Source organism: Rattus norvegicus, chromosome 15 (genome assembly GCF_021556685.1).
Source record: "Rattus norvegicus strain SHRSP/BbbUtx chromosome 15, alternate assembly SHRSP_T2T, whole genome shotgun sequence".
NCBI lineage: Eukaryota > Metazoa > Chordata > Mammalia > Rodentia > Muridae > Rattus > Rattus norvegicus.
The window spans coordinates 41,948,463-41,971,717 of record NC_141548.1 but is presented as its reverse complement, the minus strand read 5'-3'; the positions used below and the strand labels follow the sequence as shown (position 1 = coordinate 41,971,717).

Here is a 23,255-nt window from a genome sequence, read left to right as displayed (position 1 = left end):
TTGGATTCTAACATTCCAAGCCACCATGCCCCTGCCTTCATCACCACAGGGCCCTCATCCCATAGCTGTGTGGCCTGTTCATTCTGACTGACTCATTTCTTCCTATAGTAACTGCAAATAAAGTCACCTGTCATCTACCCTTCCTATGCCTCAGGATAGCCTGTTGCTTCCCCAGGTGGCCTTCCATGCCTAATCTAGAATCTACAAGCAAGAAGGTATCTTTAAAAATTAATACAGTAACAATCTTTGGGACAGGATTTCATTCTGTACCCCCTGGCTGGCCCAGAACTCATGTCTACTAGCTGGTCTCAAACTCAAAGATACCTGCCTACCTCTGCTGAGGCAATGTTCCACCACGCCCAGCTGAATCGTTGTATGTGTATGTAAGTGCACCATGCATATCTCGAAGGTATTCAGATGTTACAAGACTTCTTTGGTGGACCTGAATATCATCTGCTATGGTGTCTCATGTTCCCCAGAAAGTGATACTTACTTTGTTGTTGCTGGTGGAATAATCTACAGATTACAGCAGAGTCAGTGGATGTAGTCCAGGCCTTCTCTCTCCTTACCAGTCAGTGGTCTGCCCGCCTGCTTCCTTGTGTGAGAGAGACGTTGAACTCTCCAGCTTTCCCTATCTCTAGGTGCAGAAAACATTTAAGGTTTTCACAGCCTCCTAGCAGCGATATCCTTTTCTTAGACATCCCCTTTGTCACATGTTAGCACAGTCACCCTGCTTTTGTAGTGTTCCCTGGTACAGCAGTAGCCTTGGATATTGGCTTGACCTGGTGTGGAAGCCATTAAGAAGCAAGCTCCCAAGCACCTGCGAGGGAGGAGTCTGCTCGGTTAATTTCTGTGTCTGTCTATCGCTTGTTTGCATGGTTTGGTCCTTTCTGAAGTACACCGATAGAGCCACTCTGCTTTTGTATATCTGGGAAAGTCGTTTTATCAAATATATTTTTCCTGATATGAATTTGTTCTGTCAGTTACTTGGAGGTGGTTTTCATGGTCTTTCCCTCTCTGGCATGCACAGTTTGCAAGGGGAGATTTGCCATCACGATCTTTCCCTCTCTGACATGCGCAGTTTGCAGGGGAGATCTGGCGTCATCCTCTGCTCCTCTAAATGCAACAGTGCATCATTTTCTCCACCATCTGTCGCTTTTATAATTTTCTCAATCAAGTAATTTGATCATACTGCGTAAAACTGTGCTGCTACCAGATAATACATTATTTAAAATAGGACTGTTGCAGAATATGCATTTGGAGTTTCTCTGTGTTGGTTAGGGGTTTTTTGTTTGTTTGTTTGTTTGGTTGGTTGGTTGGTTGGTTGGTTGGTTTTTGTTGTTGCTAGGAAGAAAGAACCTCAACTGAGAAAATGTCTCCATCAAATTGGCCTGTTCGTAGGACAGTTCATAAGCAAGTTCGTAGGACATTTTAAAAAATTATTGATGTGGGAGGGCACAGCCCATTGTGGGCATGGCCATCCCTGGGCAAGTTGGTCTTGGGCTATGTAAGAAAGCAAACTGAGCGATCCTTTAGGAGCAGACCAGTAAGCAATGTTTCTCCATAAGCTGCCTGCCTACACTTTCTTGCCCTGACTTCTCCTCATGAAAGAGTGTAAACTGTAGGCTGAAATGAACCCTTTACCTACCAGTTGCTTCTGCTCACGTGTTTATCTTAACAATAGAAAACAAACCAAGACGCGCAAGTTCTCAAAATTTTCTAGTTGGTTAAACAGTTTCCACAAGTCAATCCCACTCCCCCATCTCAGCTCTTTCCTTGGTAGATAACTGGTTAATCTGGTCTGACCTTGTGATAAGCACGGATCAATCTGCATTCTTCTACATGTTGACCTCCAGTTGAACCAGCACCATTTGCTGAAAATGCTGTCTTTTTTCCATTTGATGGTTTTGGCTCCTTTGTCAAAAATCAAGTGCCCATAGGTGTGTGGGTTCATTTCTGGGTCTTCAGTTCTGTTCCATTGGTCTATCTGTCTGTCTCTGTACCAATACCACACAGTTTTTATCACTATTGCTCTGTAATACTGCTTGAGTTCAGGGATAGTGATTCCCCCTGAAGTCCTTTTATTGTTGAGGATAGTTTTAGCTATCCTGGTTTTTTTTGTTATTCCAGATGGATTTTCAAATTGTTCTGTCTAGCTCTTTGAAGAATTGGATTGGTATTTTGATGGGGAGTGCATTGAATCTGTAGATCGCTTTTGGTAAAATGGCCATTTTTACTATATTAATCCTGCCAATCCATGAGCATGGGAGATCTTTCCATCTTCTGAGGTCTTCTTCAATTTCTTTCTTCAGAGTCTTGAAGTTCTTATTGTACAAATCTTTTACATGGGCACTGGAAAAAATTTCCTGAACAAAACATCAATGGCTTATGCTCTAAGATCAAGAATCGACAAATGGGATCTCATAAAACTGCAAAGCTTCTGTAAGGCAAAGGACACTGTGGTTAGGACAAAACGGCAACCAACAGATTGGGAAAAGATCTTTACCAATCCTACAACAGATAGAGGCCTTATATCCAAAATATACAAAGAACTCAAGAAGTTAGACTGCAGGGAGACAAATAACCCTATTAAAAAATGGGGTTCAGAGCTAAACAAAGAATTCACAGCTGAGGAATGCCGAATAGCTGAGAAACACCTAAAGAAATGTTCAACATCTTTAGTCATAAGGGAAATGCAAATCAAAACAACCCTGAGATTTCACCTCACACCAGTGAGAATGGCTAAGATCAAAAACTCAGATGACAGCAGATGCTGGTGAGGATGCGGAGAAAGAGGAACACTCCTCCATTGTTGGTGGGATTGCAGACTGGTACAACCATTCTGGAAATCAGTCTGAAGGTTCCTCAGAAAATTGGACATTGAACTGCCTGAGGATCCAGCTATACCTCTCTTGGGCATATACCCACAAGATGCCCCAACATATAAAAAAGACACGTGCTCCACTATGTTCATTGCAGCCTTATTTATAATAGCCAGAAGCTGGAAAGAACCCAGATGCCCTTCAACAGAGGAATGGATACAGAAAATGTGGTACATCTACACAATGGAATATTACTCAGCTATCAAAAACAATGACTTTATGAAATTCGTAGGCAAATGGTTGGAACTGGAAAATATCATCCTAAGTGAGGTAACCCAATCACAGAAAAACACACATGGTATGCACTCATTGATAAGTGGCTATTAGCCCAAATGCTTGAATTACCCTAGATGCATAGAACACATGAAACTCAAGACGGATGATCAAAATGTGAATGCTTCACTCCTTCTTTAAAAGGGGAATAAGAATACTCATGGCAGGGAAGAGAGAGGCAAAGATTAAAACAGAGACAGAAGGAACACCCATTCAGAGCCTGCCCCACATGTGGCCCACACATATACAGCCATCCAATTAGACAAGATAGATGAAGCAAAGAAGTACAGGCCGACAGGAGCCGGATGTAGATCACTCCTGAGAGACACAGCCAGAATACAGCAAATACAGAGGCGAATGCCAGCAGCAAACCACTGAACTGAGAATAGGACCCCCGTTGAAGGAATCAGAGAAAGAACTGGAAGAGCTTGAAGGGGCTCGAGACCCCATATGTACAACAATGCCAAGCAACCAGAGCTTCCAGGGACTAAGCCACTACCTAAAGACTATACATGGACTGACCCTGGACTCTGACCTCATAGGTAGCAATGAATATCCTAGTAAGAGCACCAGTGGAAGGGGAAGCCCTGGGTCCTGCTAAGACTGAACCCCCAGTGAACTAGATTGTTGGGGGGAGGATGGGGAGGGGAACACCCATAAGGAAGGGGAGGGGGAGGGATTAGGGGGATGTTTGCCCAGAAACCGGGAAAGGGAAGAACACTCGAAATGTAAATAAGAAATACTCAAGTTAATTAAAAAAAAAAAACTATAAAAAAAAATCTGGTCTGATCTGTCTGGGCCTTAATTAGGGCCACTTCTACACTTGCCTATGGTATTAGGTATTAGGGCTTCAGTCTCCTTTTGTCCCAAGTCAGAGAATGGATAGAGATTCACATTTCCCCAGGAATGCCTAGGACGTGTGTTGTGAGAACAGGCTGGTGTGGAAAGGAGCTGTAAATTTCTCAGAAGGCTACAATTCTCTGCTCTGTTTAAACAGTCAGTACGTGTGCCGGCATTCCTGTTTGAAGGCACACACCCAGGACCTGCCCTTAGCCCTTTGTCCCAGATGAAATTAATGACATTGGAATTGAGTCTCTGTCATCTTGTGCTCAAATACCCTAGCAGACTTGTAACAGGAAAGAATTAGGGCACGGCTCAAACGCAGAAGTGGAAAAGAAATGGGCCGAAATCCACAGGGAGAGCTCCTACTCCTTCATCTGTCTCATGGCCCAAATAGCTCAGCCTCCTCCCCACCCCACCCCCACCCCCGGCTTGTGTTTATGTGCTACCTTCCTTTCTCCTGTGGCAGATGTCAACAGACCTGTGGTCCTAAACTAGGTCAGAGAGAATGGCGATGGGTTAATACAGCCCTCCGGCTCTGTCACTCTGTTTTCATGCCCACCTCCAGTACTCCAGCAGGCTTTCTGTGGCATATCGGGGGATCCATGGTCCCCAGAACCAATGGACTCCTGAGTTCCTCTCTCAGGTCCCTCGCTGAAGGAGACAGGGAGCCCTTACTGTCCCCAGCCCTTTGGCTGGCACATTATGAGGTCCTTCTCAGTCCACCACAGTGTGGACAAAGCAACACCAGAGAATTTACACTCATGCCACAGCAGCCAGAAAGACACGCTGGTCTTCCAGAATGCCTGTTACATGAGGAACAGTTTTCAAACCTATGAGCTCAGGCTTCTGGGTCAGGTCTTGAGACACAGATCAGCAGCAGAAGGTTTGTCTACCACACATGAAGTCAGAGTTGATCCTTGGTACCAAATACAGGTCTGAAATGGTGGTCCACGTCTGTAATCCCAGCACCCCAGAGGCTGAGGCAGGAGAATTATCACAAGTTTGAGGCTAGTCTGGGCTATGTGTGAGTTCCAGGCAACCTGCACCACAGCATGAAGCCACCTTTTAAAAAATAAAAAAGCTAAAAGAACAAATTGAAACCAGACAAGATCCAGGTCAGGGCTCCTAGGGCAATTAAAATGGCAGACATATACTATATAGAGGACAGGTTTTCAGGCCAAAGAAACCTTATTCCAAGGAACAGACATGACAGGACGTCAGTTGATATCCCCGTGTGGAACAGAGAGGGGAGGAGGCCAGGCCCAGACCATTCTGTTCCTCTCCAGAGCTTGGCGTTGCCTTTTCGGTCCCAGGTAAAGGTTGCAATCCCCACAATCCCTCTCTTCCTTCAATACTGTTAATTCAGGTTTTCCATTTCCTCAAGCTGCTCGAGAGAACAGACGAGGCAGACCATATCTAGTGTTTAGGGGGGAATGTGACTATATAAGACCCCCTTAGGAGCACTGAAGCCAAAATCCTGGTAAGCACAAAGGGCTTGAGAGCAGAGCATCTGCCTTTCCCACTGGAGGTTTAAAAACAGCCTGAGGAATGGAGAGGCAGCTCAGTGGTCCCAGCTAGAACCCATGGTTCTCAACGTGTGGGTTGTGACCCTTTGGGGGTTGCACATCAGTTATTTATGTTATGATTCACAACAGCAGCAACATTACAGTTTTGAAGTAGTAATAAGATAACTTTATGGGGGCAGCTCCACAATACAAGGAACTGTATTAAAGGGTTGCAAGCATTATGAAGGTTGAGAGAACCTGGGTTTGATTCCTAGCACTCACATGAGCTCACAGCCATGTGTTACTCCAGTTCCAGGGCATTCAACATCCTCTTCTGGTCTCTAAAGGCACAGACATGCTTTTGGTGTACAGACATGCATGCAGGCAAAATACGCATGCATCCATACACATTTAAAAAAATGCTAGGCATGCTGATACACACCTATAGAACCAGGATATATATATATATATATATATATATATATATATATATATATATATATACATACATATATGTATGTATGTATGTATGTATGTATATGTATATATATATATATATATAACACCTATCTATAATCTGGCCTCAGCGATTTGTCACCTGAATCTCAGCATGCTAATTATGATCTCCAAAAGCCAATGCAGCCCTTTCTGGACTCAGGACCAAATGGCAGCTACAGAAACAAAGGTGGGTTATTAATCAGCATTCTCTAGAGGAACAGAACTGTTAAAATGAGTGTGTGTGTGTGTGTGTGTGTGTGTGTGTGTGTGTGTGCCTTCTGGCACTCATGGACACCAAGTACCATATAGTAAACATACAGTCAAAGCACCCATACACATTAAATACACATTCAGGCTGTGGTTTGACTATTCCAACAATAACTGTCTTCAATGGAAAGGCCAAGAATCTACATAGTTGTTTGGTCTGTGAGGTTGGATGTCTCAGCTGGTCTTTGGTATACATTAGAATCCCAAAGAAGTAGGCACTAATACCAGTGAGAGAATGAACTTGCCATCCTGAGTGAGGGCAAGGGAGCAGAGAGCAAAAGCTTCCTTCTCCCATGTCCTTTATGTAGGCTGCCTCTGTGTGGCCCAGATGGATCTTCCTACCTCAAATGATTCAATCGAGAAAAATCTCTCACAGATGTGCCCAGGAACTTGGGTTTTAGTTAATACCAGATGTAGTTGAGTTGACAACCAAGAATAACCATCACAGATGGGGAAAGAAATTCTAGGGAACTTTCTAGAAACAGTATTGGCTGAAGCTATAAAAAGGGATATGGGAATTGAAATTGTTTATTTCGTGAGTTATCTGCTCTGTGACTTTTCCCAGAGAGGTGTAAAATCATTATCTGCCTCTAACTCGAAATAGACAGACATCCAAGGACTGACACACCCAAGCTCCTTTTGATAGATGAAATGAACTTATTAGAGGTGGCTTATGAAACAGAGGATGACCATGAACAGCTAAGATACAAATCATCCCCCCTAACACACACACACACACACACACACACACACACACACACACACACACACACACGAAGCTCTTGTCTTTATCGCTTAAGTTTACAGCATTTCTGTTACTCTTGATTCAGAATGCTCCCTGGTGTGTTAAAGGGTCAGGAGGTAGAGGTTTGGAAAACATGAGGCACAGACTCACCAGAGGTTGGGAAAATTCTGTTTATGTGTACTCCATCCACGTTCTCTTTAGGGATTCTGCTGGTTTTCACAAACAGTGTCACACTGTGGAGAAAACTTTGTTTCTTCTGAAGTCTGGCTCAAAGGACAGCTAGATAGGAGCTTGCTGCAAGATGGAGGATTGGTCTCACTCTCTGACTTCTACGGATAAAGGCAGCAGGATGCATGCTCATGAGAGGAGTAATGGGCTCCCCCCTCAGGAGTCTCTGGACCGCCCCCCTCTTTCTACTGGATTGAAAGTGAATCTCAGGGATTCTTGAGCTTGTCAGAGAAAGAATTTGAAGATGGACATGAAGTGCTTAAGAAGGGGCAGCTCCCCAAGAGTCAGCTTCTATGAGGGTTCCACCTTTGTGTTTGCAGCAGGGTTTTACGGGGTTTTTTTCTATAATTATGTGGAATTCTCCCAGAGTCCAGTTAATGTATCATAGATTCTCCCCATGTGGTAAGTCAGGAGCTTTTGACCTTGTGTGGTCCAACAGGACTGTTACAGTACATGGGGTAAGTGGTACTGGCTTTTCCCAGGGTGGGTAGGTTGGTTGTTGGGTATGCTGTTTGGTGGGTGGGTTGGTTGGTGAGTTGGTGGGTGGATGGGTTGGTGGGTGGGTTGGTAGGTGGGTGGGCAGGTTGGTGGGTGGTTGGGTTGGTGGGTGGGTGAGTTAGTAGATGAGCGAGTTGGTGGGTGGGTTGGTGGGCAGGTGGGTGAGTTGGTGGTTTGGTTGGTTGGTTGGTTGGTTGGTTGGTTGGTTGGTTGGTTGGTTGGTTGGTTGGTGGGTTGGTTGGTTGGTGGTTTGGTTGGTTGGTGGTTTGGTTGGTTGGTGGGTTGCTTGGTTGGTGGGTTGCTTGGTTGGTGGGTTGCTTGGTTGGTGGGTTGCTTGGTTGGTGGGTTGGTTGGTGGTTTGGTTGATGGTTTGGTTGGTTGGTTGGTTGGTTGGTTGGTTGGTGGGTTGGTTGGTGGGTTGGTTGGTGGGTTGGTTCGTGGGTTGGTTGATTGGTGGGTAGGTTGGTGAGTGGGTTAGCAGGTAGGTGGGTTAGTGGGTGGGTTGGTTGGTTGGTTTAATTAATTTCCAAGCTACTTTTCTTGGCCAATTATTTACTCACTGCCTGACTGACCCTACTATTACCCCCTTTACAAAGAGTCTCTGAACTCTTGGAGAAGACACACCCTGCTTTCCAGTCCCATTTGAGACTCTGCAGTGATCCTCAGTCTTGTCTGGCACCCTCCTATAGCTGCATAGTGAGCACAGGTGAAATAAATTACCCAAGAATCATTGCTCAAAACTTGAGCTCACCCACCTCCTTATTTCATGCACTGAGAAGGACACTTGACAGAACCATGTTTAATCACCAGGTTAGAAGAAACATTACAAAATATAGGAACAAGATAGCCCAGTAAGAGAGCACCAAAGGGCACGCAGAGTCCTGATCATACACATAAGGCTTCCCCGCCTTTGCAGTCTGCTTTCTAATCCACTTCAGGTATGGTGACACCTTGGTGTACACTCCTGGCAAATTCTTCTTGCCACAGCCCACACCCCAGCTGACAATGCCCACCTGGTACCAAGTATTTATGTTTCTCTTTTTGTTGCAAACTAGAGCTCCTCCACTGTCACCCTAGGAAAGAAAAGTTGGGAAGTTGAAGGGTAGTAATAAGAAAGCTACTCCCAGAACCCGCTGAAGTGTGGGCATCTTGACAAAGAGCACTGAAGGGGTCCCATGATGGCAGTCTCTGGCTCTTGTTCAGTTTTCCAGCCACAGGGGTGTGGCTGTAGCAAACAATTTAGGTAAAAGCAATTGGGTGATATTATTATTGGTTAATGTCTCATTCATTTTGATATATCTGTATCAAAAGCTTGTGCCTTTCTCACGAATTCATTTTCTATCAGCCAAGCTCTTTCTATTTTGCTTACAAATGCAAAAAGTGAACAGAATAAGCAAAAATCCATTGTGCCTCAGAGAAAGTCATTGTTGAATCTACCAGGTATGCATATGGATACACAGCAAATGCAAAAAGAGCAGTGTCATGTTAAAAACGCAAAATGTAATACTTAAACTGCCACATTTTAAATGATGTAGAGAAATAAATAAATAAACCAGAAGCCACACTCATAAGAGAGAAGGTTCTCCACAGACTGAGGCAGAGGTTAGGGCAAGGCCACATCAGGAGCTAGAGAGGTGTCCATGGCTCCCCTCTTAGATTTGGGAAGGAACTGGCCTTGTCCACATCTTGATTTAGGATTCATGTGACCCCGAGTCATGGGAGGATCATGTATGTTGATTAAATCGACCCACCCTGTGGTAATTTGTTACAGTGGCCCTAAGAAAATGCTGTGGTATCTCATCCACTGGACCAAAAAGCCAACCACCCTTCCCAGGCAGCGTCCAACCCATTACCTGGCAGGCATCCATCCCACCATCCGGAGTTCCAGCACATAGCATATTCTTGGTTAATAGAGGCAAAACATAGCCACACCAGTCCCATCTGAACAGATCCACTTGGACTTTCTGTAGCTTTGTAGTTTGGACTTTTACTCCACCTGACCCAGAGGAGAAGCAAAGGGAGAGAGTCTCTCAGGTAAAATGGTCCCTTTAAGTTGAATGTCAGTACTCATCCATATCACTCCAATGACAAAAAAACTTCTGCTCACCCAGAGACCAATCAGATGTGGGAGAGGAATAGCTATCTAGAAGACTGTCAAGATCCCCCAGGCATCCGCAGTACCCTGGAACTAGGTCCCTGCTTAATCTCAGCCTGAGTTCAGCGTCTTCCAACCCTATAGTAGGCATGAGCCCCATCTGGAGTCCTGAAAGTGTGTCTCGTCTGAATACTTGACGGTCAAGAGAGCTCAGGCCATAGAGAGGCTTGTACCACTCTAGGCCCCCTGACTGAGGAAGAGCTCACCACCCAGGAGGAGGAGCTTTCTTTCTCTTTAGGGACTGTCAAATCTTGTGTCTAGAATGCTTCCAGGTCAGAGAAAGGGTCAAAGCATATGTGTTGAATATATGATACCTGAAGACTTTGGGGTTAAGAATTTTGTTTTGTTTTGTTTTTTCTTTTTTTCTTTTAAGCTCATAAAAATCATCAGTGACTGGCTCCCACCCAGATTGGGACTTTGGAACGACATTGGAACACAGTCACAGCCACATACGGACCTGCATGGAGGAACAGCATGACCTGCAAAGTATTCCCTGCTGACTGATTATGGGATAAGTCATACTGTGGTGGTTGAATATGCTTAGTCCATGAGAAGTGGGACTATTAGGAGATGTGACCTTGTTGGAGTAGGTGTGGTCTTCTGAAGGAAGTGTGTTACTGTGTAGGCAGGCTTTGAGGGCTCCTCGTGTGGAAGAGCCCCTCCTCCCTGCTGCCTGCTAAGGAGTCTCCTTCTGTCTGCCCTTGGATTAAGATGTGGAACTCTCGGCTTCTTCTTCAGCACTGCGACTGCCTCCACACTGCTGTGTTTCCACTATGATGACGATGGACTGAACCTCTGAAACCGTAAGCCAGCCCCAGTTGAATATTTGCCTTTTGTAAGAGTTGCCGTCATCATGGTGTCTCTTCACAGCAATGAAACCCTAACTAAGACAACAGGTTGTTTGCAGGTGTGGCTGAGAAGGAATCTAGAAGTGGACTGTTGCTTGCTTCTATAAAGAAAGGACACTGCTGTCCTGTGTCCTTCCATAGTCCCTCAGGATTCTACTGAGTAACCCTTTGGCCTCAATGTTCTGTTCTGTCCAGAATTCATGTTCTATAGCATAAGCACACAATTTGCTCCAGGTCCCGGAAGCCTCATGAAGGCTGACTGCTTGGGGGACTGAGGACATGCTATGCCATGGGCCTTCAGTGAAAACTGAAGTCACCAGATACACTACACAGAATTTCAAGGCCAGCGGAGCTTATAGAATTTTCTAATCCTTCTGAACACCAGTCACATGTCACCCTGTACATACAATCTGGAGTCACTTACTAACATTAGTAATTCCCCATCCTGTCACCCAGCAGTTCTTCCATATCCGTAAGTCAGAGAGTTCTGAAGTGCAGATAGGTATCCCGTTGATACTCAGGTTTAATGGGGATTTGAGCAAGAGCAAAGCTATGTCATTGTCCAGGAGCCAGTCATCAAACTTTGGGTGCAAGATCAACTTGTCCACTTTCTCATGCTTCACGTTCTTTGTGCTGAGGTCATCTCTGCCATGACGGATCTCCAAGTTAGCGCTCATTTAAAATAAAGAGAGAGAGAAAGTGTAAACAATAGACATGAAGATGGGAGATCCCTAAGGACTCTGCCCCCAGTGGCTCTGAGTCTAAGTAATGAGGGGCTAAAAGGACCTGTTCAGCGGAAGGCAGATCTGAGTCCCAGCACATGGCCTGATCATCTTACTTGGGTACACCAAGGCAGCGGGAAAAGAGCAAGGTACTGCCCTTGATTCTCAAGAAGGGCTTGACTGATTGTAGAGCAGAAGTCCAGGAAGACTCATGAGACTCAAGGACTTGCACACCAGCCCAGAGCTGGTGACGTGTGCTCAGGGACTAGAGCCCCACCCTCACATAGCAGTGTCTCCAGTGTCTCTCTGATTTTTGAACCCATGCGCCACCCTCTTATCTCCAACAAGAACAAACAGTTAGTGATAGACTTCCTTTTGGTCCATTTAGAGGTTTTTTTGTTTGTTTTTTTTCCTTTGTCTTTAAGACAAGTTTTTGCTATGTAGCCTAAGCTTGCCCTTGACAAATCATCCTCCAGGTTCATCCTCCAGAGTGCTAGGTGACAGGCATGTACGACCCTAGCCAACTTAGGAAAGTTGGATCATGTCCACAGGTACTTAGCAAGATGCATAGCCTGAAACTCACAAGATATATCAAATCCTGGGAAGAGATCTGCTTACTGCCCAGAGGTCAGAAAGAATACTCAGCCGTGCAGGCTGTTTCACCACCTGATGGCATTCCGTGGCTGGTTGAATGAAGCCTCCAGGACAAGCATTCTGTTACACTGGTTAAGAAGAAAATTCTAACTTTAGCTTGTTGGCCCAGGCCTACAGGGTCAGCTACTTGGGAAACTAAGGCAGGAGAATTACAAACTCAAGGTCTCTTTGAGCTACAGAATAAGTTAAAGGCATCCTAGAAATTTAGTAAGATGCCTTAAAATAAAATGCAACAGATCTATGAGTTCAAGGCCAGCCTGGTCTGCAGAGCCACAACAACCAGGGCTACACAGAGAAACCCTGCCTCAACCTAACACAGTCCCCTAGGCGTAATCTTTGGTGCTGCCACCCATATTGATCCCCATTTCCTCCAGGAATACTCACTTGTTTATTTGGTCGAAGCAATGGGATGCAGATAGAACCCACCACTCATTGAGAATAGATCCTCCACAGAGATGAGTACCGTGATTCATAATCCCCACGTGCCATGGGACCTCTGAGATGTTTGCAGGTTTCCCTCCCATGATAGCAGAAACATTTTCCTGTAGTAGAGGTCTGGTACTTAGTCCCTGGCCACACTTCCCTAAAAGAAATGGGGAAGAGAAAAGAAAGTTTTAGGGTCTAGAAGTCAAGTCTGAAGGGCCTGGAAACAGCTTCCTTACAAGCCTCTTCTCACACCCAGAGGCAGAAGGGCTCAGCAAAGGGACATTGGTAGAAAACCCACAGACTAATGCAAGCCCCCCACCCCCATATGCCTCTCGAGAGCTCAGCTACACACATGTGGAGAACACTGGGATACTCTTTCACTGCCATCTGCTTCTTGGAATGATTCTGTGAGGTCTGCAAGAAGGAAGACTCAAATTGACATGGCTGTCAGCTACATTGTGTTATTCCCTGTTATCGGCCTGTATAGCAATGTCCCTTTCTTTACATCATTCCTCACTGTCTCCTGAAATACGTTCTAGGTATGGTGTCCGACTGTGCATCAGAAAACCAATCGTGGGAAGAAGATGGCTTTGTCTCACCGACTCTCTGATTCCTGCTATGCTTTTCCTATTGTGATTAGGGAACAAGCTTCAATGCAGCTTTAGTCCCAAGAATCATTCCAATTCTCCCGAAGCAAGTTCGATGTTTCCTATGGGACAGGGTTGTTTTGACATCTCTTGATGTCTTCTCAGTATTATTGCATTTCCCCTCCTCTTCCAGTTTCCTGCCTTCATTTCTTCTCCCTCATTTCCCCTTCCTTTTCTGCTTCCTCTTCCCCCTACCCTTACTGTGGCTCAACCCCTGGGCCTGGTGCATGCTAAGCAGACATGCTACCACTAAGGCCGCCCTTTCCGGTATTATTCCAATTAAGAGAGAAGTAAATGCAATACGATCTACAGTAGTGGATGCTCACTGTTTGCAAAGCACTGTCCCGTTTGGCCTGGCATTACCACTGCCCTGTTCTAAAGAGTGAAGCCTAAGGCCTAAGATCAGCTGAAAGCCCTATAGCAGAAATGGGTCGGGAACATGGGTGAAGATCTAATGACGATGGCACTCAAGTCTTACAGGAAAATATAGCAATATTTCTAGTCCAGCTCTCTCTAGTCCCAATCCCATGTCCATGTGTCATAGTCCCCACCCTACCTAATGCTCTCTCACATACTTCCATCCCAGAACTCTATTACATATACCCCTGCTGACATATCCCCGAGACCACATGTGCTACCTCTGTACAACACTACCACATACTTTATACCATATACCCTATCCACACAATCTCACTCACACCCTATCCCCATCCAGGCCATCACCTGTCACCAAAGAGCTACAGCACCCCAGGATTCTACCACATAGCCCACTACCACATATATCACCATCATAGAATTCTACATCAGAGAACTTTGTCACACAACCCCATCACCACCAACTCACACCCCAACACCACCAACCATGACCACACGATCACACCACACACCCGCCATTCACAAACACTGTGTCACCACCTCACATCACCACCCCCACAACAAGCCATTGCTTCTCTGTCTTCCCACTTTGTTCCCAACACCATGGACTTCTTTCAATTCCCACAAAGCGACCTGCAGCTTCCTGCCTCAAGGCCCTTCCTCTTTCTCCTCCCTGACCTATGCCCTGTGTATCCTTGGCATCTTAGCTCAATCATAAAGTGAGTTTTGATGATCTAGACAAAATTGAGGCAGGAGAGGCTGGAGTTTGAGGCTAGCGTGGGTTATAGGAGTATTGTGGGGGGGTGTAATTTCAAATTGCTTTTATTACAGTATCATTTTTGTATTAGACATTCTCCTCAGAATACCAGAAATAGTTATCAAATGTTTGTAAACTCTTGACATTGGCCCCTCTCATTAGACTAATCTCCCTGGGGGCAGGAGCTGTATGTGACTAATTCTTATGGCCACATCACCTAGGCAAAGACTGGTACTTTGCAGGAGCCCAGTACATAGTGCTGGAATAAGTGGATGTAGTGGGGGAGGGTATAAACTGATGTCTGGATAGATGTGTGGATGGGTAGATGGAGCAGAGAGTGTATAGATGGCTGGATAATTAGGAATGGTCTTAGTATCCATGGCAAAATTCCTTGAACCACCAGTGCCATGAAGAGGTAAGTGGTCAGAGACTGAGGACCCTTTGTTCAAAGGCATTGACCCCTTGAGTTCCCAAGTCAGGAAGTCAGAGAAGAGGTAGAGCGGGTGATCAGTGGAAGTGCCATTGCGTTTGAAGGAGAGTGGGTAGTCTGCAGAAGAGTCATTGCAGGAATCCCTGCCTCATGTCCCCTGCTCATGTCAAGGAGGCATATTTGCCCCTTCCTGGGGGAACCCAGCCTTCTACAAGGCACCTGCAGTCTAATCTTAGAGACACCTGGTATTCCAGCAAGAGAACCTTCGACTGACTTACTATAGAGTAAAACAGGCATGTTGGTCTGGGGTAGGGGAAACTAAATGTTTATTTGAGATGACTATTTTGAACATGTATGCAAAATGACGTAATTCGAAATCAGGTTGGGTTCACAAAATGACTGGTTTTAGTCTTTGCCTCTTTTTGAAACACGGTGTCATCTGTCACCTATTGAGGATCCTCCCTGCGCCAGCTACTGTGCTGCCTGCGTGAGCAGAGACTCTTAATAATCCCCAAAAACCCTCCCTGGTGTGTCTGCAGTCCAGCTTTACAGGTGAAGAAAGAAGCCGGTCGCTCAAGCTCTCATGAAAGCGGGACAGAGAGGGACTTGCAGATAACCCAGCTGTTTCTAGACCCAGCTACCCCTTCCTGCTCAGAGCTTCTGTAATAGCACGTACCTCCCAACCGCCCAACCCGCCCAACCTTTGAAAGCCTTAATTAGACCAATAGCAAATGGTTTGGATAATTGCTTACTGGGGTGAACCTGAGCTGTTCTAGTCAAACACTGATTGTTGGGACCCTGTCCATCCTGAAGGCAGGCTTTTGAGGACTGACGTCGTAGCAAGGCTTCCCTGGGGAACTGGGCTGATGAACACATAAGTGACTATTGCTATCCTCTGGGAAATGCATCTAAGCTTAGCAGAACTGCCAGCAGTCTTGATGCTGGTGAGAGTCTGAGTGTCACAGCCCTGAGAAATGCTTCTCAGAAGCAAATGGAAAGAATCATCTGAAGTCTTGAGATGGACGGTGGTGCATAGCCAGGCAGGCTTCAGAACCGTGTGACTGCTGATAGTGGTCCACACCGCCCTGTGGATGGACACAGTCTTGCCAGAGTTAAACCCTGCCATCAGCCCATCAGTATCACTGTCAAGAACAGACAGAGCCAAGGAGATGGCTCAGTAAAGACCTGATTTTGATCCTCCAGAACCCATGTAAAAGGCTGAGCACAGCAGTGGGTGCCCTCACTGGTGATGTGGAGGCAAGCACATCCCTGGGACTTGCTAGCTAGTCAGTCTAGAGGAACCAAGGATAAAGACTGGCATATCTGGGTCCTGCGGGTTTCTTAACTCTGCACTGAACCCTTTTCCGCTCACTGGCCTGCCTGCCTCTACAATGCAGTAAGCGCTTTCCATGTGCCGAATCTTTGTACTATGCTTGCAACTGTGTCAGGGAAAGCAAGTGTGAGGAGTGCAGAAAGGCCCTAACTGACTAGCCAATTCCATCGGCCCCGCCCACAACACCAGTCTGTTTTGTCTGTCTCCTGCCGTTGTATAAGAAAGGAGACAGCCAGCAAGGTTTACTCAGGGATTTTGTTGCCATGCTGGAGATCAAATTTAGGGTTCCATGCATGGCAGAAAAGCACCCTACTTGTGAGTGGCTATCCCCAACCCTCTTCACTTTTTATATTGGGAACAGAATCTCATTAAGTTGTCCAGGCTAGCCTTCAACTCACTCTATAGCCTAGGCTAGTCTTGAACCTGAGATCGTCCTCAGTAGCTGGATTAGCGGCCTGAACCAACAGCCTAGCTTTTCTGTTTAAGGCTCATCTCTACCACCACACTGAGGAAAAGTCTATGTCTTCCTCTACTGTAAACACAGTTTCTAAAACAGCACACCCCGTGGCAGGGGTTTGAAATTTGTTAACCAACTCATTGACCCCAACTGTATATATTCTCTGCCCTCAAACAGGGGCCTTTCACTGGGGACACTGATGCCTTGCTTGAGAGCTGTAATATGGTGACCTTTGCATGAGACCCATTCAGAAGGATTTCAGCATGGTGGAAGAAGGAAGAGAGTCTCTGCAGATGCTGCTGGACTTAAGCCTTCCTGATGTGACCACATGTATCACTGACCCAACTGGCTGCCTTCTCTGAAATACGCACTGGTATGACCATTCACCCTGGGAAACTCTAGTATCTACACAGACAGCAAATCACACACACACACACACACACACACACACACACACACACACACAAACCAGGCTCCCCGAACCCCAACAACTTTAAAGGACAGGGTGTATAAGAATCTCAGTGGTCATCTGGTCAGGGGCCAGCTACCTCAGACCCCTAAATCCTGCACTCCCCAAACTATTGAATCACCACCCCTGGGAAGTTATCTTTGGGAGTAGCTTCCAGATGATTCTACCACCCCATGGGAATGAGCCACAGGGTCCCCAGAAACCTACATGCCTGTGAGCTATGTGCCCAGGACAGCAGGAAGGCCAATGGCAGCAGCAGCCCTGTTCCGCCCTTCCATCGTTTCATTGGCTTGCCTGCACATCAGCAATGGGGAGCTTCAACTGAGGCAAGTGATGGAGGGTTGGGACTAGATGAGCACTGAGATCACAATGGGCCTGGGTGGGCCACCCTAAGCAGCAGGTGGCTTCCTGAGCCCTCCAGGAAATGGAGGCTAGGAAGGGTGTAATGATCAGGGTGACAGGAGGTGATGTCAGGAGCTCCAAATACAGCGGAGTTCCAACAGGCTGATTTGCAGATGCCCCAGGACACAATGACCAAAGACACAGCCTTGGTTAAAAGGAAGCTGAGGTATGTGGCTCAACTAAATCAGACAACACAGCAGAGATACCAATGCACACTCTATGGGAGAGAGCTTATGTCAACAGAGATATGACCAGTAGGATGTTGGGGGAGGCACTTGACTTAGATTCTCATACTTATCTGAAAATAGGCGAGGACACATCTCTGTGGCACTGAAAGGGTTAACGCACAAAGACAGGCATTCTCAACCTTCCTGATGTCGTGACTCTTAAAGTTCCTTGTGTTATGGTGACCCCCAACCATAAATTATTTTCATTGCTACTTCATAACTGTATTTTGCTACTGTTATGAATCTTAATGTAAATATGTGTTTTCCCATGGCCTCAGATAACCCCTGTGAAAGGGGGTTGTGACCTACAGGTTGAGAACCAGCACACTAAGGCAGGTATCTCAGCACAGGACCGGCCATATTGTGAGCCTCTGATATAACCCCCAGGTTTGCTGCTACTGTCTCCCTGAAGAGGCAGTACCTTGGCCATCAGCTCCTCTCAACAGGAAGCTCTCATCCTAGGGTAGTGGCGGCACTCCCTCTGTGGGGTGCTAGGGTCGAACCTCATTCCTCATTTGTGTTTGCTCCGAGCCCTATTGAGCCCGCCTTGGAGGATGCGACCAGAGGAACAGCAGATATTCTCTGAGTTCTGGGAATTCTCATGCCATCTGGGTGAAAGACAGAGCAAAGAGAGTGCCTTAATTCCATGGAGTAAGGGTGTCACTGGGGGTCAGGGCAGGGTCATGGTGCTGGCTGTGGAAGAGGCCATGGGGCAGAGTTTTCCAGAAGAATAAGCTGAGCCTAGAAGCAGTCTGGAGAAAGAGTAGGGGGAATCTGCTGTAGATTAAATTGTGACCCTCAAAATCCCCACAATCATTCAGGAGTTGGCTCAGTCCATCAAGGGCTTATAAGCACAAGGTTGTATTTGATCCCCAGAACCCACACAAAGATAAAAGCCAGGTTGTAATCTCAGTGTTGGGGAGGTAGAGACAGGCAGATCCCTGGGGGGGCTTTCTAGCCAGGAAGCCTAGTCTACTTGATGAGTTCCAGACCAGTGAGAAAACTCCATCTCAAAGCAAATGGATGGCCTCCATCTCAGTACCAACATCAGGTTATCCTCTGGCCTCTGTATGTATACCTTCACACACAGACACAGAGACAGACACACATGCACACATGCACACATGCGCGCACGCACACACACACACACACACACACACACACACACACACGGACACACACACGGACACCCTAAATATATTGATGTAATTTTTTTTTAATTCTTGGAAACGTCCATCAGAATGACTGCCTCATGAAAGGTTGAACAGTTCATTATCGAATGTGAGATTTCTCATAAGGAGAATTCGTAACACTGCCACCCGCCAGAAGCTGAGTTTTGGGATTCATCAAATAAGCTCCTCCCACCTTTTCAGGGCCAGGTCTGAGCAGAAATAATGGGAAAGCTCCTCCCTTTGTTTCTCAGAACAGAACCTGTGGTTCTCACTATTTATGAACTCTTGGGCCCTGGAGTTGGGGGCGGGGCTTGATCACGTTTGTGTGAGTGGAGTAGGCCAATCAGAGAGACTTCCCAGAACTTCCTTTACATGTCACCCATCTTCTCTGCTTAGCTTTCCAGGAGAACATATCTGTGTTGTCCCCATTTGTGCCCCAAACCATCAACAAGCATTCACATTTTAAGCAAAACAGCATGGGATCAGACCTGGTGGCACGGGTCTGTAATCCCAGGCCTGAGGAAGGAGGCAGAGGCAAGATCATAGGTTCAAGGCCAGACTGAACTACAGAATGAGTTCAAGACCAGACTGAGTAACTTAGACTTTTATTTCAAAATAGAGGGGAAAAAAGGAGGGCCGGGGTTGCAGCTTAGTATACAGCACTGGCCTAGCATATGCAAGGTCATAGGTTCTGCAGAAACATAGGAAGGAGGGAAATGAAAGAAAATACAGGTCAAGCATCTGCAGTGGCTTTATTTATAACTATTAAACCCTAGTAAACCTACACCCGCCCATGCTTGGGGGAGTGGTTACACAGGTGGCATACCTACAAAGCAGTAAGACCGCTCAGCAGTGAAAGGGCTCATTTCTGAACCAGCCAGCACCCCAAACACAAGTGTGTTAGGCCAATGACGAAATCAGACATAAATGGCTCCTTGCCATATGTTCCCAATAGTATGACATTCTGGAAAGACAAAACCGTGGCAGAGAGAAAGCACCTGCCATCAACAGGGGCTGGAGCTCAGGAAGAGGTGGACCGGGAGAGGAAGAAGTTCTACGTCTACCATACGGGCATGTGCGTGCCTTTCCATTCACAGATCCTCAAAATGACACACTTATTCCATAGAAGTGACAACTCAAAAGCCAGGCTGTACTTTGTATATGAACAAATCCCCCAATATAAATGACAGGAGTGGTGGTCCCGCTGTGGTTTGAATGAGAAATGTTCCCTCTAGGCTCCTGTGTGTGAACACTCCAGCTGCTGGACTATAAGGTGGAATCTTTTGAACTCAGGGCCTGTGGCTGTGTGGTAGACATAACCCACTGGGGGCAAGGGAAAGGGGGATTCTGAAGGTTATAGTCAGAGCCTACTTCTCCGTGGACCTGTGTGTGCTGTCTGTGTATTGAGTTGGGGCTCCCTCTGTTGCCATCTGTCCTATTCTCCTGAAACAGTCTCTTACTGAGCCCGAATCTTACTGTTTGGGCTAGTCTGACCACCGAGTTATCAGGCTTTTCCTGTTCTGCCTCCCAATTACTGACAGAATTCACTGGAATTCTAAGGCCCACCATGTGGGCAGAAATCAGTTTTTAATACTGTCTTCCTCTGCCAAGGTCACGGCCACAAGATGCCATAGGCTGATTGGATAAAACACTCGGTGCTTATTTTTTGAGTTAAGGACAGAGTTGCTGGAAGTTCTTCAGTTATTATAAGTCCAAGATCTAGGTTCCCAGTGAAGGCTCTCTTCCTAGCTTCCAGCCAGGCAGCTTTCTGTGTCCTCGGATCCCCCTTCCTCATTCCTGTGTATAGGTGTGTGTGTATATATACATATGTGTGTGTATGCATATGTATGTATGCATGTGTGTGTGTGCGCGCAAGTATGTGTGTATGCTTGTGAGTTCATGTACGTGTGCATGTGTGTATGTGTGTGTGTGTAATTGTCACTCTTACAAAAGTGTTCTTATAAGGACACTATCCTGTAGACCAGGGCTCCAACCTTTTGACTTCATTTAAATTTAAATGTCCCTTAGTGATTCATCCTCCCAAACCAGCAACCCAATGGGTTAGGAACACAAACCTTGTTCACAATACATACACAGCACTGCTCAGGCAGTGATGGTAGTAGGTCCAAAGAACAGAGGAAAGGGGTTTTCAGAGCACAGTGCTGGGGAGAGGACGTGGGAGAGAAGCAGCGGCTAATGCTCTTGGGGACATGCTCTTGAGAGGCAGAGCAGGAAGAGCCTAATGACAAGGATATTATGTACACGCTGCAGGCGTGCGTGTTCCCTGGGTGACATTCACCTTGCTTTGCCTCCGTGAGCCGGAATTTGAAGTCAGGTACAAGTCCAGATTGCAGTGTTGTAATTTACATTATAATCTCAGCTACTCTTCTGTTGAGGTTCTGTTGGAGCCCTAGAGTTCGGCTGGAAGACAGCCCCTAAGCTCTCCCAGCAAGCAGATCCCTGGTACCCACAAGAAAGGAGGGGGCTTTCATCTCACAAGGCCCTGCCCAATCTCTGGCTGCACAGGGGCCTTTTGCTGTGGCTCTAGGGAGCAAAGACCCTGCTCAGATGCCCTGGGAGCTGTGCCCTTGTGAGGTCTGTGCTCTGAACCCCAGGCCAAGAACCTGGGGAGCCAGGTCAGAGGAGGACATGGCCTGTGGGCTTGTATCAGTCACTGCCACCTTCCGTGACCTAGTTTAAGTCTCAGTGGCATCTGCTGCCCAGGCAGGAAACACATCAACACAAGTGGGGGGAGGAGAGCGGAACTATTTGGGGCAGGAGACAGATTAGGAAACAGACATTGTTCCCTGTGGATCGCAGCCTTGCCTTTCTCCCTTTTGGATTTCAGCTCTGCCCTGATTCTTTCTTGTGTGAGACCAGTTGGATCGCTGCGTGCAGTGCTACAGAAGTTCAATTCCCTGGAGACTTTGGGATTGGGGTACAAGGCGAGAGAGGGCTCTGGCTCTGTATTTCGACAAGAGCCTTCCTGATGACTGCGCATCGTCCTGGAGATGAAAGTGCTGGGACAGCTGAGAAAGGTGGTGCTAGTTCGAGGACTCAGTAACCCTTCTCTTGGGCCTCTCAGGACTCTCTGAATCCCTGAGGTGGAGTTAGGCAGGTTGATAGTTAGGAGGGTGGGACTGAGCTCAGTTAGGGAAGGACTGGAATTTCAACCCTGAAAACTTGGACGGAGACATTTTGCTGTTGGCATGTACATGGTGGACATTGTAGTGACTAAACAGACGAGCCACAGTAGTCAACCACGGGAGTGGAGAGACTCTCTCCTTCCTAGACTAGAAAAGCCACCAGGGTGAAGAAGGGGCATGCTGGCCAATGGCAGCACTGTGACCTAAACAGGAAGGGGACAGGAAAGAAATCCCCCTGGGCCCTCTCACTTCCTGCTCTTGTGCTTTGGTCAGTGCTTTCTGAGAGGCGTCTAACAGCATGTAATGGCTCAGGCCTTAGGAGCAGCCTTCTCCCACCCAGGCAAGAACAGCAAACAGACCCGAAGAGGGAGAACTGGGACGAATGGAGAAGTAGAGGGCCAGCATCTTCTAGAACTTTCTTGTGGTGGGCAAGTTGACTGCTGTGAGTCATACTGATCTCAGGATTAAGAAGGACACCTGTGGTTAAGCTTCGTGGTACACACTGTGCTGTGCTTGGGACCTGGGAGTGTTAGCTCACCCCTCCTGGCAATGTTCTACCAATTGGTCGGTCAGCACATCAGAGACTGCATTTTAACTGAGTGTCTTCTCTGGCATGCCAGCTCAGGTAGGACATATTTCCTACTGTAAATTATAAGGTATCATATTGTACCTTATAATTCCTGCCATGGTCCTGAAAATAGATGGAGGATATAAAATAGAATGAAAGTATATAAATTATAGACATAGTGGAAATATATGCATATATATGTTTGTATAATGAAAGCAATCACTAGGAGAGCCTGTGAAGCGATGTACAATATATAATTTTTGAAGTGACACACATTTAAAGACATGAGCCTTCCATATCTTGCATTTTCCCGTATTCTTACTATGTCTTGTTCCCCAAGTATCCAAATGAATAAGTGAGAAAATAAACTCCTGTGTCCATATAACTGGTTGTGTCCTTTATATCTGTGACTTGACCTAGAAAATATCTAGGTCAAAAATACCATTTGTCCATGAATGCATGGTACAGCACCGTTCTTCAGACATGGTCCTGTGGTTTTCTAAGCACAAATTCTTACCCTTTGTGTTGTGCCTGGCAACAAACTACCCTGTTGTTTGTAGTGGCAGGGCATGTTGGTTCTGGTGTTCCTGGATTAGTTCCATCCACTCTTACATGATGGGTGACTTTGGTCACTGGGCAGCCTCAGAGTCCGTGCAGAAGGAGGAGTAGATACACATCGGTGCTTCTGGAACAAGTTGTCATCAGGAAGTAGGGTTTTTTTTTAAATA

The 23,255-nt window shown here is 46.4% G+C and overlaps 2 protein-coding genes across 7 annotated transcripts in view; one reads left to right on the top strand and one right to left on the bottom strand.

Moving 5' to 3' along the window:
• Positions 1 to 8,518: 8,518 nt before the first annotated feature.
• Positions 8,519 to 17,335, bottom strand: Prss52 (protease, serine 52). 5 transcript variants are annotated; one of them, NR_197329.1, is made up of 6 exons: positions 17,220 to 17,335; positions 12,503 to 12,701; positions 12,048 to 12,186; positions 11,167 to 11,414; positions 9,593 to 9,735; positions 8,519 to 8,812 (listed from the first exon to the last, which is right to left on the bottom strand). NR_197329.1 is itself a non-coding variant. In NM_001433068.1 (5 exons), exons 1-5 carry the CDS (start codon positions 17,296 to 17,298, stop codon positions 8,543 to 8,545), a joined length of 939 nt encoding a protein of 312 aa, NP_001419997.1. In that variant the 5' UTR covers positions 17,299 to 17,335; the 3' UTR covers positions 8,519 to 8,542. The 5 variants fall into 5 exon arrangements, 2 of the variants coding, with proteins under 2 accessions (NP_001419997.1, NP_001419998.1); NR_197331.1 differs by having other exon boundaries at positions 17,224 to 17,335; NR_197330.1 differs by lacking the exon at positions 12,048 to 12,186 and having other exon boundaries at positions 11,171 to 11,414.
• Prss55 (serine protease 55) overlaps positions 10,268 to 23,255 on the top strand; it is a 38,272-nt gene continuing 25,284 nt past the window's right edge. The window contains exons 1-2 of one of the 2 annotated variants that reach the window (XM_087586548.1): positions 10,268 to 10,697; positions 16,721 to 16,916. The gene's annotated coding sequence lies outside the window, so the exon portion shown is untranslated. The remainder of the gene's footprint in view (positions 10,698 to 16,720; positions 16,917 to 23,255) is intronic. The other variant, XM_087586549.1, reaches the window with a different exon arrangement.